The sequence below is a fragment of the Nylanderia fulva genome, unplaced genomic scaffold (genome assembly GCF_048542155.1).
Source record: "Nylanderia fulva isolate GAGA-0341 unplaced genomic scaffold, ASM4854215v1 Scaffold3, whole genome shotgun sequence".
In the NCBI taxonomy this organism is placed as follows: domain Eukaryota; kingdom Metazoa; phylum Arthropoda; class Insecta; order Hymenoptera; family Formicidae; genus Nylanderia; species Nylanderia fulva.
Genome location: NW_028190368.1, coordinates 6,147,364 through 6,160,380, shown reverse-complemented (window position 1 = coordinate 6,160,380; position 13,017 = coordinate 6,147,364). Strand labels below are relative to the sequence as shown.

General features: G+C 36.5%; 1 protein-coding gene across 5 annotated transcripts in view; it reads left to right on the top strand.

Annotated features, from left to right (window-relative positions):
* gw (trinucleotide repeat containing adaptor protein gawky) overlaps positions 1-13,017 on the top strand; it is a 63,613-nt gene that overhangs the window by 14,287 nt on the left and 36,309 nt on the right. For 2 of the 5 annotated variants that reach the window (XM_029306059.2, XM_029306061.2), the window contains exons 2-15: positions 1,965-2,014; positions 2,370-2,482; positions 3,125-3,305; positions 3,934-6,330; positions 6,527-6,885; positions 7,055-7,370; positions 7,939-8,466; positions 8,597-8,973; positions 9,265-9,462; positions 10,166-10,324; positions 11,225-11,671; positions 11,754-12,074; positions 12,257-12,483; positions 12,566-12,959. In XM_029306059.2, the coding sequence (XP_029161892.2) occupies positions 2,414-2,482; positions 3,125-3,305; positions 3,934-6,330; positions 6,527-6,885; positions 7,055-7,370; positions 7,939-8,466; positions 8,597-8,973; positions 9,265-9,462; positions 10,166-10,324; positions 11,225-11,671; positions 11,754-12,074; positions 12,257-12,483; positions 12,566-12,959 (5,973 nt within the window). In that variant the 5' untranslated portion in view covers positions 1,965-2,014; positions 2,370-2,413. Of the gene's footprint in view, positions 1-185; positions 768-815; positions 1,449-1,964; positions 2,015-2,369; positions 2,483-3,124; positions 3,306-3,933; positions 6,331-6,526; positions 6,886-7,054; positions 7,371-7,938; positions 8,467-8,596; positions 8,974-9,264; positions 9,463-10,165; positions 10,325-11,224; positions 11,672-11,753; positions 12,075-12,256; positions 12,484-12,565; positions 12,960-13,017 lie in introns of those variants that run through there. The other 3 variants (XM_029306062.2, XM_029306057.2, XM_029306060.2) reach the window with 3 other exon arrangements.

The following is a 13,017-nucleotide window of genomic DNA, read 5'->3' as shown; positions in this document are numbered from 1 at the left end:
GAATTTTTCAAATCAAGCAAGAATGCAGTGAAAACGATTTTCGCGAAAAAGTTGGGTCTCTTCGATTCATCGCGGAGGCTCAGGCACGAATAGCGGAGGAGGGGAGTTCCCTCCCCCCCCCTCCACGCCTTCTCCTCCCGCGCCGCCGCTCGCGCGCGCCACGGCCTTCGTGCGGCGCGCGCGAGCATATACGGTCGGAGTGGGGAGGATGGTCGCTCGCGGGAACGGCCGTTCGCCAGCCGAGCGAGCGGACTACGCTTCGCTATTCCGTGCGTTCTAGCGAAATAGCTTCGTGCAGACTGACACTCCGTTTTCTCATCGTTCGCGAGCCCGGGTGCCCCGTAGTTGCCAAGCCAAGAGTCCTTGGAAGACCCGCGTTTCAAACTCGACCGAGGACTCCGCGGTGCGCGCCCCCGGGTGTGTGAGACGACGACAGGTCGCCCCGCGCGCGGCACTCCCCGTGGTGTGTTAGCTAGCGCGAGACCCTTCTCTCCCCCTTTTTTTTTGTCCCTGCCTTTTTCGTGTCGTCCGCCTGCGGCCTCGTTCGTCGCAGCTGCTTTCGTCGTCGTCGTCGCGCAGCCACCATTTGCCGTGTGTGTGATCTCTCCTCTCGTGAAAATTTGACGCGGCTACGCCGATGCTGCCGACGTTTGCTCGCGAATGTGTCTCGCGGAGTGGGGGAGGGCAGGGGGGAGTACGCAGGATCCAACATCGGCTGTCTCTTCTTAATCGTCCCGAGTGACCCGATGCGTGACGCTCGGTTCGAGGTACGTTCTTTCTTATTTCTCTCTCACTCTCTCTAATAGCACGACATATCCGAAAGATATTCAGAGGATATCCAGAGGACATCCTCAGGATGAACGTCTTCGGGATATGTGCGGATCTCTTCTCTGTCTCGACGCATCTTTTTATCCGCCGCGTACCTTTCGTTCGGCGTGAAGTGCGTCGCGCGCTGCTCGCACAGTGTGACGTTTGCCCCGATCCGTGTTGCTTCGCTGTCGGCCAGAGAGCTCGGAGCGCCTCGGAGCGTGAGGTGGTATTACGAGGACGGCTCTCGCGTACGTAAATAATAATGTCGTCTTATCAAACGGTCGTCGTCGTCGTGGTGTTCCTTCCTGTCACGCCCGTGCTCGTGCGCCGAACGGAATAAATATATAAGTTTAACGCGTCTCTCGTGCTCGAACTCTACTTGTCAAACGAGCGCGCTGCCTCTCGAACGGAGTCTGTGCAGCGATAATTGCGTCCGTTTAGGTTAGGATCGCCCTCTTGGGGCGGAGAAGAGTTTGGATTTAACCTTGAACGGGGATGTCTTTTGCGCTCCTCTTCTTCGTTTTGCTTCGGTTAAGGTGCTCCGATCGATAGGAACTGCGAGTCGTAGTCTCGGAAGAGACCGGAGAGTGAAGTGATGTAAAATATTATGATGGTCTTGAGAAAATCATGGATGAGAGGTGGAACAGATGATTCTTTGATTTTTTTTTTTTTGATTTCTTTCAAATCGCTATTTTTATTTAATAGATGTTTTTTGTGCTTTGTTCATTTTATAATAAATTATTCTAATTTTATGGATATATTTATGGATATACGTAAACGTAGTGTCTTGTTTAAATATTAAAATGTTATTCTCTTGTAATTGTTCATACAAAGTGCTTTATTTAATACAAATTTTAATGATAGACTTACAAGAGTTAAAAGTGAATTATCAGCAATTTCTTTAGGAATGTAGAATGTTGTAGTAAATGTAAAATTGTTATTAAGTGAACGGATTATATATTTTTGAGTGGTTTAAGATTTTATTTGAACAGAAAGTCTATTTGTACAACTTTAATTGTTAAGATATTTAAACCGAGAGATAAAAATAGATAAAAAATAATTTTCTTAAATTTTATAGAAAATTTTATCTTATTTATTGTTAAAATTAATTAAACAATATCCTGTAATTCTTAATATATTTTGTATTTTTTCAGATCTCCACTGGCATGGAGCTAGGAGCGCACTGATAGCGTTAGTTTACGAGGTATTAATTTAATCAGTTTTGCAAATAAAGACTTTTCTTACTTTATTTAACAGTTTTCATTTCTCAGTTTTGTAGTCTTAAAGTAATTATAGTATTAAATGTATTAATTTAATGATAAACTGTTGTTCTACTATATTAGTAGTACAGATTTTATTTTATTTTTTTACATACTGTTGTAGAAAGGAAAAATTTACTTGCTCAACTTTATATATAATAATGTGTATGATTAATGTTTGAATTATCAGCTGCTGTGCAATTATTGCTAATTAGTTTTTTATTCAATGGTACCAAATTTTGATTATTTAAGTTGTTAAAAAGATTATATTGTTAGTTTATATATGTGTTTTGCATATAGATCTTGGTTTCTATGCATTGCCTGCCAAAGAAGAACTGAGCCCAATGTTTCCACACAATTCTAGTTCACATGAGATTTCTACAGAAACAAATGCCTTCGTACAAAATTCCATGGTAAGCATTTACATGTAAATTGTAAGCGTTTAGAATCGTCTTTTTTTACATACCATATCACTTATGTCATACTGAAATACGTCAATTCTAAAAATTTGCATAAATTTTAAATGAATTATTCATGTTATCAAATTTCAGATTATCAATACTAATATATAAATTATTGTCTCAATATGTAAATGTAACTACACTTCTAGGAATGAACCTAATGAAAAAATAGATTCAAATAATATTGATAATCTTTTAATGAGGTGATTTTATTATCTTGTAAATACAGATCGGATAAAATATTATTTGCAGACATTTTATACCGCAATCTTACGATAAATTGTATAATTTGTGACAAGTATTTAATTATTTATATTTTTACACTTTTATTGCCTCTTTTTTATAAACATTAAAATTTTTTTTTTAGCATATCTGTAGCTATTGCATATAAATTAGTTTTTTATTCTTGAGAAATGTATATATGTTTGATGTTGCAATTTTCTTATCATTACATATATAGTACTATTTTAATTTTACATTATTTGTTAATAAGTTATTTAGTATTGGTTTATTTATATCCTACATTAATAATTTGTACTAATATTGCTTGAAACAAACATTCAAACTTATTGTCTCTTTTTTTATGTCGTATAGGGGGATGTAGTAGTATTAGGGGAAAGCAGTCTGGATGGGGTGGGGGAAGGGGAAGGATCAGAGCACACTAGGTACTGTGATATCGAATCGATAGCAAACAGCAGCATGATGGCAGCACCTATTAGCCATCCCGAAGCTACCGCCGCCAATGACTTTTCAACCGTCCTGCTGAACCAAGCTGGTGAGTAAACAGATATTTTGATATTTATTATATCTATATAATTTTTGCTAAGAATACATTTATTTTAAATTAACTATAAAATTTTATTATTAAAAGAATATTGTGATGATATTGTCGTCCTATATGTATATATGTATATGTATATATATTTTTTTTCTTATTTGATTTATCTATTTTACGCTTAATATATATTAATAACAAACAAGTATGTCTTGTAAAAAATATTGTGTTTGTTTACTAACTTCATTTTATTATTTTATTTTAATATTTATTATTGAAAATTGAAAGATTGTGAAAGCTGAATAAAATTATAAGCTCAGCTTTGATAAATATTTATTTTAAAAAGTCATATTAAAGCATATGTATAAACATATAGGCAGTTAACTTTTTTCATGTACACAAGTATAAAAAAATTTTAATTATATAAAATAAAACATGTCAAGTAAAAAAACATTATTACATTTATTTAGCTATTTTGTAATAAATAATTTGGATATCTTTTGAATTTCACATATGCAGTATTTCCAACAAAAAAAAAGTTTAATTACATTGAACACGAGTAATACTTAAGTTGAATATATATACATTAAAATTCCAATGACATACAGCACAAACATTTTAATTATAGGTGAGTTCAACTCAACCGGCATAGGTAAGGCCTGCCAGTCAGTGGCGCCAGCAACCACAAAATACCCAACAAATCACTTTCTAATCTGCGATAATAATAATAAAATAAATAATCACAACAATGCAGAACATAATCATCACAAGTACAGAAAGCAAAACACACCGGGCTTGCTTGGTTTGCAGCTGGGCAGCTCCGCCAATAACTCTAAGTCTATTTGTAAGACATTAAGTGATAATAAGACTAGCTTTAGTAATCTATATATTAGAGTATATATAATAAGGGTACGTGTAAATTTTGAAAGGGACGAAGCGTATCGCGCCGTTGGGGTACCTAGCCTAGTTAGGATACCCAAGTCTGATAGTCCCCAACGGTTGTTACGCCTCCCTAACTCTGACGACAATTACTCCTTACTAGGGTCCTGCCTTGACCTAGGCGACAACAATAAATTTAAGGCTAATTTTAGTTATGTAAGTAATAACAACTCCAAGTCTGTGATATTGCTCAGCTCAACCAGTTACAGTAACCATTACCTCCTCTTTAGTGGTGGCTTTGACAAGATAGCTGCTGTTATCCCGGTACTTTGTATTAAGAGGGACGATTCTACCACCACATCGAATAGAATGAAACTACTAGGTGATAAGTACGCCCTAGTTACCAGTTTTGCTCAGACCTCCAGACTGCTTGCAAACAATAGAATTCTGGACGATTCTAACATCCGAGTCTCGCTGAGCCGCCGAATAGTACGACACCTCTTGAAATTGCATTTCAACGGCTACACTCTAGTACCGGTGTCTGTTTATTACGCTCAGAATTTTGCGATGTATGCCGCCAGTTCTTCCATTACGCTTATCGTTTTCAGAAACGAAGTAATTGACCACACTTTGCGATCTTTCCTGAAAAATCTCACACAATTATATGTACAATCTTATATTTCTCCATTATGTAATGTCACTGTGACCGAGCTGATGCAACACATATGTGTTCCATTATTAGTAATATGTAAAAGTAATGATTACAACGTTGGTAATAATTATAATGAATATTATAATAACGAGTACAGTACAGTTGGTAGTATTGAAGAGGAAATTAATATTAATAATAATAATAATAATTATAATAATAATAATAATAATAATAATAATAATAATCCAGATGTTATCGGAAACATTGTTGACATCGCTGTGTGCTACAAGACTAGTGTAATGACTACTAATGTTAGGATCTTAGGGTCTCAAAATGATGGTATTAGTTGTACCGAAGCAACAATATTTACTGTTGGTGCTCTTTTATTTCAGGATAACAATAAGCCTCTAAACACTTGTTTTAAGATTAGTAGATATAATAGGGGATTGGTCGCTACCGATCGTGAATCTAACTCTACCATTAAGTCTGTATGTAGGTCTACGCTAAGCGATAAATGTAGTAGTAACGTTAAGTTTGAAACATCTCATGCCGCTCGACTTGACAAATCTGACAACAGAAGGCAAGTTAAGTTGACTGTCAACATTCCTATAATGACTACCTGCAAGCCTACGATGACGCTTACATGCCAATCAGCCACCGTCGCATCCCAAACAATTGCTGTACCTGTGTCTCGGGCGGAGATTCGCACGAACGACAATGAAATGCGATTGGAATATTTCAATGTACTCCAAAATGACCAAATATGTATCCAATATATGTTGCTAAGTCATACAGATGATCTTAATAAGCATGACTTCTTGCGTCATTATGACGCAACTAAATTTAAACTCGTGCAAATTTATGCTATTGACAAGCTCAAGGCAACAACATCGAAAGATGACGCTCAGTTGATCTGCAAATATAACCGAGATAATCTTAGACGCGACCAAAGTCGTAAGAACGATCATGATCATGATAATGATGATGATGATGTTAATGATACCATCATACGCAACAGCAACGAAGATTTTATTGCACCATCTACGTTGCAATGGTCATCCCTTATAAAGTGTGTGCGTGCGTTAATTCCTGCTTGTCGAAGAACATACGAGAAATACGGGAGCGAATATGAAGTTCAACGACGTCAACTAAAATCCATCTTGGATGTCTTGTTTCGAAATCCTGTTTCGCAGTTATATCACAAGTACAACGAGCCTATCACAAGTTACAAACAACGTTGGGGCATACCAATGATCCTGCGATTAGCAGGAGGCGGAGAGAGTTCTTTGAATAGCGGTGGAGCTACGTGGGGAACAACGCAAGCCACTACGCCGAATAATAACAATACGAATCAGAGTGGATGGGGTGGTACACCCGGAAATCCACCCGGTGGTGCTAATGCACCCAATAATTGGGGCGGAAATACTGTCAACCGATCTGCCACTGGAAATCCAAATCAAAATCAAGGACCACCCGGAAGCCAAAATAATCCGGGTAAGAGCATCAACAGCTAAACAAAATTTGTTTAAATCTTTATTATTTTATATAAAAATTTTTTATATATATTTTTTAACTTGTTTTATCTATTCTAATTTTTATTAAAATTTTAAAACATTAAATATGCTATACGTTAATATATACTTCTTTCTTTTTGCAATTCATAAAATGTATTATTCTTTTGATCAATTAGGTAATGTGAGCAAAGTTACTAATCCCAATCAACAATCGAATCAACAATCTGGTCCGCCAACGTCTCAATCAAATAATCCTACCCAAGCAAATCAGAATAATAACCAATGGCCTCAGGGAAAGTCTAACAACCCAGGTGGTCTTGGACAAAATCCATCAGTGCAAAATAACAACAATAGCGGCGTTCAACAGCAACAATCTTCAGGTTCGAATGCAAATAACAATCAGTCGAACAATCCTACCCAAGGGGCTGTGAGTATTGGCAATACTTCGGCGACTAATAATCCGTCTACGAAACAGCAACTCGAGCAACTCAATACGATGAGGGAAGCGCTCTTTAGTCACGACGGTTGGGGCTGCGTAAGTAAAATACAAGTATTTGGTTATACATTTCAAGAGTGCAAATTTTAGATGATTTAGATTTTTCTTCTTTAAGATATAAAATTTAAAATAATTTTTTATTATATCGAAAAAGTAGAACATGCAGTAACAAACTTAATTACATATTTATGTATATAAATAATTGCAGCAAAACGTGAATCAAGATACAAATTGGGACGTGCCAACGTCTCCTGAACCAAGCACGACCAAAGACGGTGTACCGATCTGGAAACCACCAGTGAACAATGGCACCGATTTATGGGAGGCGAATCTACGTAACGGCGGACAGCCACCGCCTCAGCAGCAGACGAAAACACCGTGGGGCCACACTCCGGCGACCAATATTGGTGGAACCTGGGGCGAAGATGACGAAACAGCTGATTCGTCTAACATGTGGACTGGTGCACCGACGCAGTCACAGCCGAGCGCTGCTCAGTGGACCGGCGCCGCCGGTAATCAAGCTGGTATGTGAAGAGTTAAGTTGGTGAAAGCTAGAAATGTCAGATGTTGGTAGTTTCTAAATTTTTTAATTTTGATCGAAGGATACGTTTAATTTTAATATTTTGTATTAGATTCTAATAATTAAAATTAAAAGAAAATTTCTTTGAAAAGTAATATTTTTAATGCAGTAGAAAAGTATCGTTTATAATATCATTTGAGAACAGATATACTGAATGTAATTTCATTAATTTCGAACTATTTTGAATATTTATATTCTTATATGAATTCAATGTATCTAAATAGTTTTATAATTGATTATAATAGTAATTTTATAATTGATTGATACTTTACAAAATTAGATTTATTAAAGCGATTTACAAGTAATTGTCATCATATATTTACCATTATTATATGTAAAATTGTATGTTTTTTAATTACAATAATAAGTAATTGTAGATTTGATAAAATAGTTGATAAAAATATCATACACTTAACAGTTTAAATGAAATCTTATTTATAAATCAATATGATTATTATTCATTGACAGCAATAAAAATGATTGATTACAAAAAACGTTGATTGTTGCTATAGGGTCCAATTGGGGTGATCCCAGAATAGACCATAGAGATCCAAGAGACTTGCGATCTGTGGATCCGAGAGAAATGCGTGACCCACGAGATCACCGTATGTCCTTGGATCCTCGAGATCACATGCGTGTAATGGATCCGATGGCTCGCGATCCGCGAATGGCCGATATGCGTGGCGATCCGCGCGGAATATCAGGACGTTTGCATGGTGCAAACGCGGACGCAATGTGGACTCAACCGCCGGGACCTCCCGGGCATCATCAGATGGGTCATCAACATCCATCCGGACCGCCGGCCAAGATGCTTAATCCATCGAACATGAATCAATGGGCTGCGCCACCGCCGAAGGACATTATGCCCGGCAAACCGTCTGGTTGGGAGGAACCCTCCCCGCCGACACAACGACGCAACGTGCCCAATTATGATGATGGTACTAGTCTCTGGGGAAATCCGGGTGCTAATCAGCGCGCCATACCAGGTAGCAAAGTATCACACTGGAAGGACATGCCTACACCGAATTTGGCTCGTGGAGGTATATATTCCCGAAATTCGACTTTTCATTTTATTAGTATTGTTGAAAAAAAATTATTAATACATATTTGTTTTTTATTTCAAAGCTTTATAATTAGCAAGTACTTAATCTCGTGTTTTTTATTTTACAGGCATGCAATGTCCACCGGGCATGCCACAAAACAGAATGCCAGGACAGCCTGGAATGAAACCGGATGTTGGTAATCCTATGTGGGGTCACCCCGGCGCTCCAAGCGGACGCAATGGAACTTGGACAGACGGGCCGCATGACACTGCATCCTGGGATGATCCTAAGACACAAGCTACATGGAATGAACCTCAGCTAAATCCAGCTTGGGGTGGTCCAACTGCGCACAAACCACCAAAGCCTATGGGACCTGCCGGTAGTTGGGCCGACTCTGATATGGATCCGACTCCTAGTTGGGCACATCCTACGAAGCCCACTTTGACTAAGGAAGTTATTTGGAATAGTCGCGAATTCCGATATCTCTGCGAATTAGGATTCAAGGTATGAAATCTTTAATTTCCACCAATTTCTTTCTATCTATTTAATCTTCCTTTCTTTGTCGTTTATTTTTGATTAAAATATTGAAATAAATTTAAAACTTCGAGGTTTCTAATTTTTCACTGCAGCTGTAATGAATTATGACATCAAAAGTAATGTCAATTTTTTTCGTGTATTATACATCGAAATAAATTATTTTATATGTCATTTATTGCAAAAATAATTATTAAATATTAGAAATTATTAGATACTGTAAGAATATGCAATACATGAAGATATTATTGTCTTTTTTAGAAAGAAGATGTTGAAGTGGCACTAAGGAATCGAGAAATGAACCGAGATGAGGCATTGGAACTTCTCAATCAATTACGTCCTATTGACCAGTGGAGACGCCACGACACGCACTCAGGTTACGATCCGGCGCATCAAGCGACTACCGCGCCTGCATATCCCCGATTCAATCATGTAGGACAGCAGATGTCATTTCCTCCGGTAAATTTAATAAGCTTTAACTAAACAATATACACACCAACACATACTTTTATGTTGTGAGATAGTGACGAGTTTTTGCTATCTTGAGCAATATCCTAAGGAATATACAGAATTGTTGAATAATATGTTTTTAAATCTTTATTAACAATATTGATTTTGAAAGTGTGACAAAGTGAAGATATTTGATAGCAACACAAATACGCACTACGATTTTTAGTGAAATTTGATTAACAAGTAATGAGATTGAGTGAGTGTAAACTGATAGTGTTTTATTCTAAATTAACAATGTCTAACTGAACACTGAAAATGAAGAATTAAATAAAAAATGAAACCACTACGTGATACTGACGCGGTATGATGAATAGTTACTATTTTTTGTATACACCGCAGATGTTTTTTTACATTGTTAGAAATATAAACTCTATATACATATATATATATATATATATATATATATATTTACATAAATAAAAAGAATTTAAATATTATAGAAATAAAATTTAAATGTGAAAGTTTTGTAAAGAGATAAAAACTTTATGATCGATACTTGGGGAAGATAAATTCAACAGTATATAACAGAAATATTGCTGTTAAAGATGTGTCTATAGTAAAAGTGTACTTGCGCAATTAATATAATATATTAATATACACAAGAGGAGGAAGAAAGAAAGTAGGCGTAGGGTACAATATGTATTTAACACAGGGCGGAGGAGTGCCCAGTGGGGCAACCAGTGGGGGCGTAGGTGGTTCTGTCACCAGTGCTAGTCTTCTAAAACTTCAACAACAGCAACAGCAGCAAACAGCTGTTCCGCTACAGCAACAGCAGCCAAGTACCAATGCGCCACAACCCCCTTTCAATCAGGTGAACAAATTCACTCTTGAAAACGATACATTTTTTGTATTTATAGGTTTATTTATTTATTTTTTATTTTAATTTAATTTAATTTAATTTAATTTAATTTATTTTATTTTATTTTATTTTTTTTTTAAAGAAATGGTACATACTACTAATGCCGATTTTGTATCTGCGCGCTATGCAATTACAAGGGTTATAAGGTTGTTTCGACAAATTCATAATAATGGCTTAGAAGATTGGATAAGTTCATTTCTCAAGAAAGTGGATTGATAATTATTTTTCTATACACACACACACACAAATTTTATTATACAATTTTATTATACAGTAAATATGCTTATTAATATTTATGTATAATTCAGATTTACAATTATGATTTTAAATGCATGAATTTGCATTTGTATAATATTAATTTTATGCATGTTGATTGCTATTTGTTATTAACAATATATTACTAACTTGGTAGTAGAAAAAAGTTATTGTTTTCAATTAAACACTAAATTTACACCGATTATATATAAGCTATTTATTTTGTTTTAATATTATATAATTAAAAAATAACGACACAAAATATGCATTATTTATTTATTATAAAATATTATATTAATAAATTATACAGATACACACATTAATGTATAAATATATTATTAATATTAATAAAATGTAAACCAGTTTATAGCTTTACAGTTAAGCTACTTTTAATTTCTTTAAACACATAAGAAGAAAGAAATTGCATTTACATGTTAATATTTTATTTTAAAAATTATATTTTTTAAATAGAAAATTATTCAATAAACGTATATATGTACATATATTACGTTTATATAATTTAAATAAATCGAATTGCCTTCAATTTGCTTAATACATACAATTTATATTTACACATATTTATGTAATACATTGCAGGCATCTCGCACAACGCAGAATCAGCCAAGTACACAGCAATTACGGATGCTCGTGCAACAAATTCAGTTAGCTGTTCATGAAGGATATTTGAATCATCAGATTTTAAATCAACCGCTGGCGCCTCAAACTTTAATGTTATTAAATCAGCTACTGCAACAAATCAAGGTCTTACAGCAATTGCACCAACAGCACGCAGTCCAGAATACAATGAAAGGAAGCAATCAGTCTGCTCTGCAGATTAGTGTTCAAATTACAAAAACCAAGCAGCAAATCACGAATTTGCAGAATCAAATAGCAGTACAGCAAGCGACATACATGAAACAACAACAGCAACATCCAGCTCCTCCATCACAAGCATCAGAATATTACAAATCCTCTGTGCATGATCCGATGTCAGCTCTGCCGAACAGTTTTAGCGATTTAACGATGAACAAAGAACCTCCGGTGGTACGTGTGTTTGATTTATATAAATATGCGAGATCTAGATGTGCAACTATAATCTACATTAGTGTTTTTTTTTTCTCAATAGAGTCAGCAACAGTCTAGATTGAATCAGTGGAAGCTGCCATCACTGGATAAGGACGGTGATTTGGTGTCAAACGAATTCTCCCGTGCTCCTGGAACTACCAGTAAACCGCCTACAACACCTGGTGCTTTGACTCAATCGCATAGCAGTCCAAACATGAATCCATTGTTGGGTCAAAGCGACGGCACGTGGTCTTCTCGACTTGGTGACAGCGGCTGGCCTGATCCAGGTAACAACGATTCGACTGATGGAAAGGACTGGCAACCAGGTGGTGCTGCGTATACAGACCTCGTACCGGAATTTGAACCAGGGAAGCCATGGAAGGTAATCCATTTCCAATACCGTCAATCATTATTTGTTTTTTATGCGTCATTAAATGTTTTCAGAATGTTATTCGATGATATAAAATTGTACTTAGAGAACACGCATAGAACATTGAAGTGAAAGAAATTGCGTGTTAGTACTTAAAGCTTATCCGGGTCCACCTATATTTAATTTTATTTTAGGGTACCCAGATAAAAAGCATCGAGGATGATCCAAGCATCACTCCCGGTTCTGTTGTGCGTTCTCCATTATCCTTGGCAACTATCAAGGATCCCGATACGATATTTTCGTCGAGCAGCAAGACATCACCACCACCGCAAACTGCTAATCCTGACACATCGATCCCAAGTTTAAGTAATTCTACATGGACATTCAATCCACCAGCTACCACACCTAGTGCATTTACTAGGTAATTGCTCTATCTAAATATATGATATATTGCTCTTTTTACTGCGTATATGTATTAGACTTAAGAATTCAACTTGTTACAGCACTTCCAAGAATACATGGGGAGAGTCTGCTCCTCCACCAACTGCCGTGACTTCAGAACTTTGGGGTGCACCAATGAGTAAAGCACGCGGTCCACCTCCCGGTTTGAGTAGTAAAGGAGCGACGAACGCGAGCAATGGTTGGGGGGCCGGCTTAGGAAGTGTCAGTAGATCGTCTAGTTCGTGGGGCCTTCAATCGTCGTCGGCGGTTAGTAATTCAGGCTGGATGTCAAACCAAGGATCAACTTGGCTTCTACTGAAGAATCTTACTCCACAAATCGACGGGTCCACTTTGAAAACATTGTGTATGCAACATGGACCGGTTCAAGATTTCCGTCTCTATCAGAATCATGGAATTGCATTGACGAAATATTCTTCTCGCGACGAGGCAATCAAGGTAAATACTCAAAAAATTCGAAATTATGTTGAAACTTCAAAATTTTTGCGACATAAAT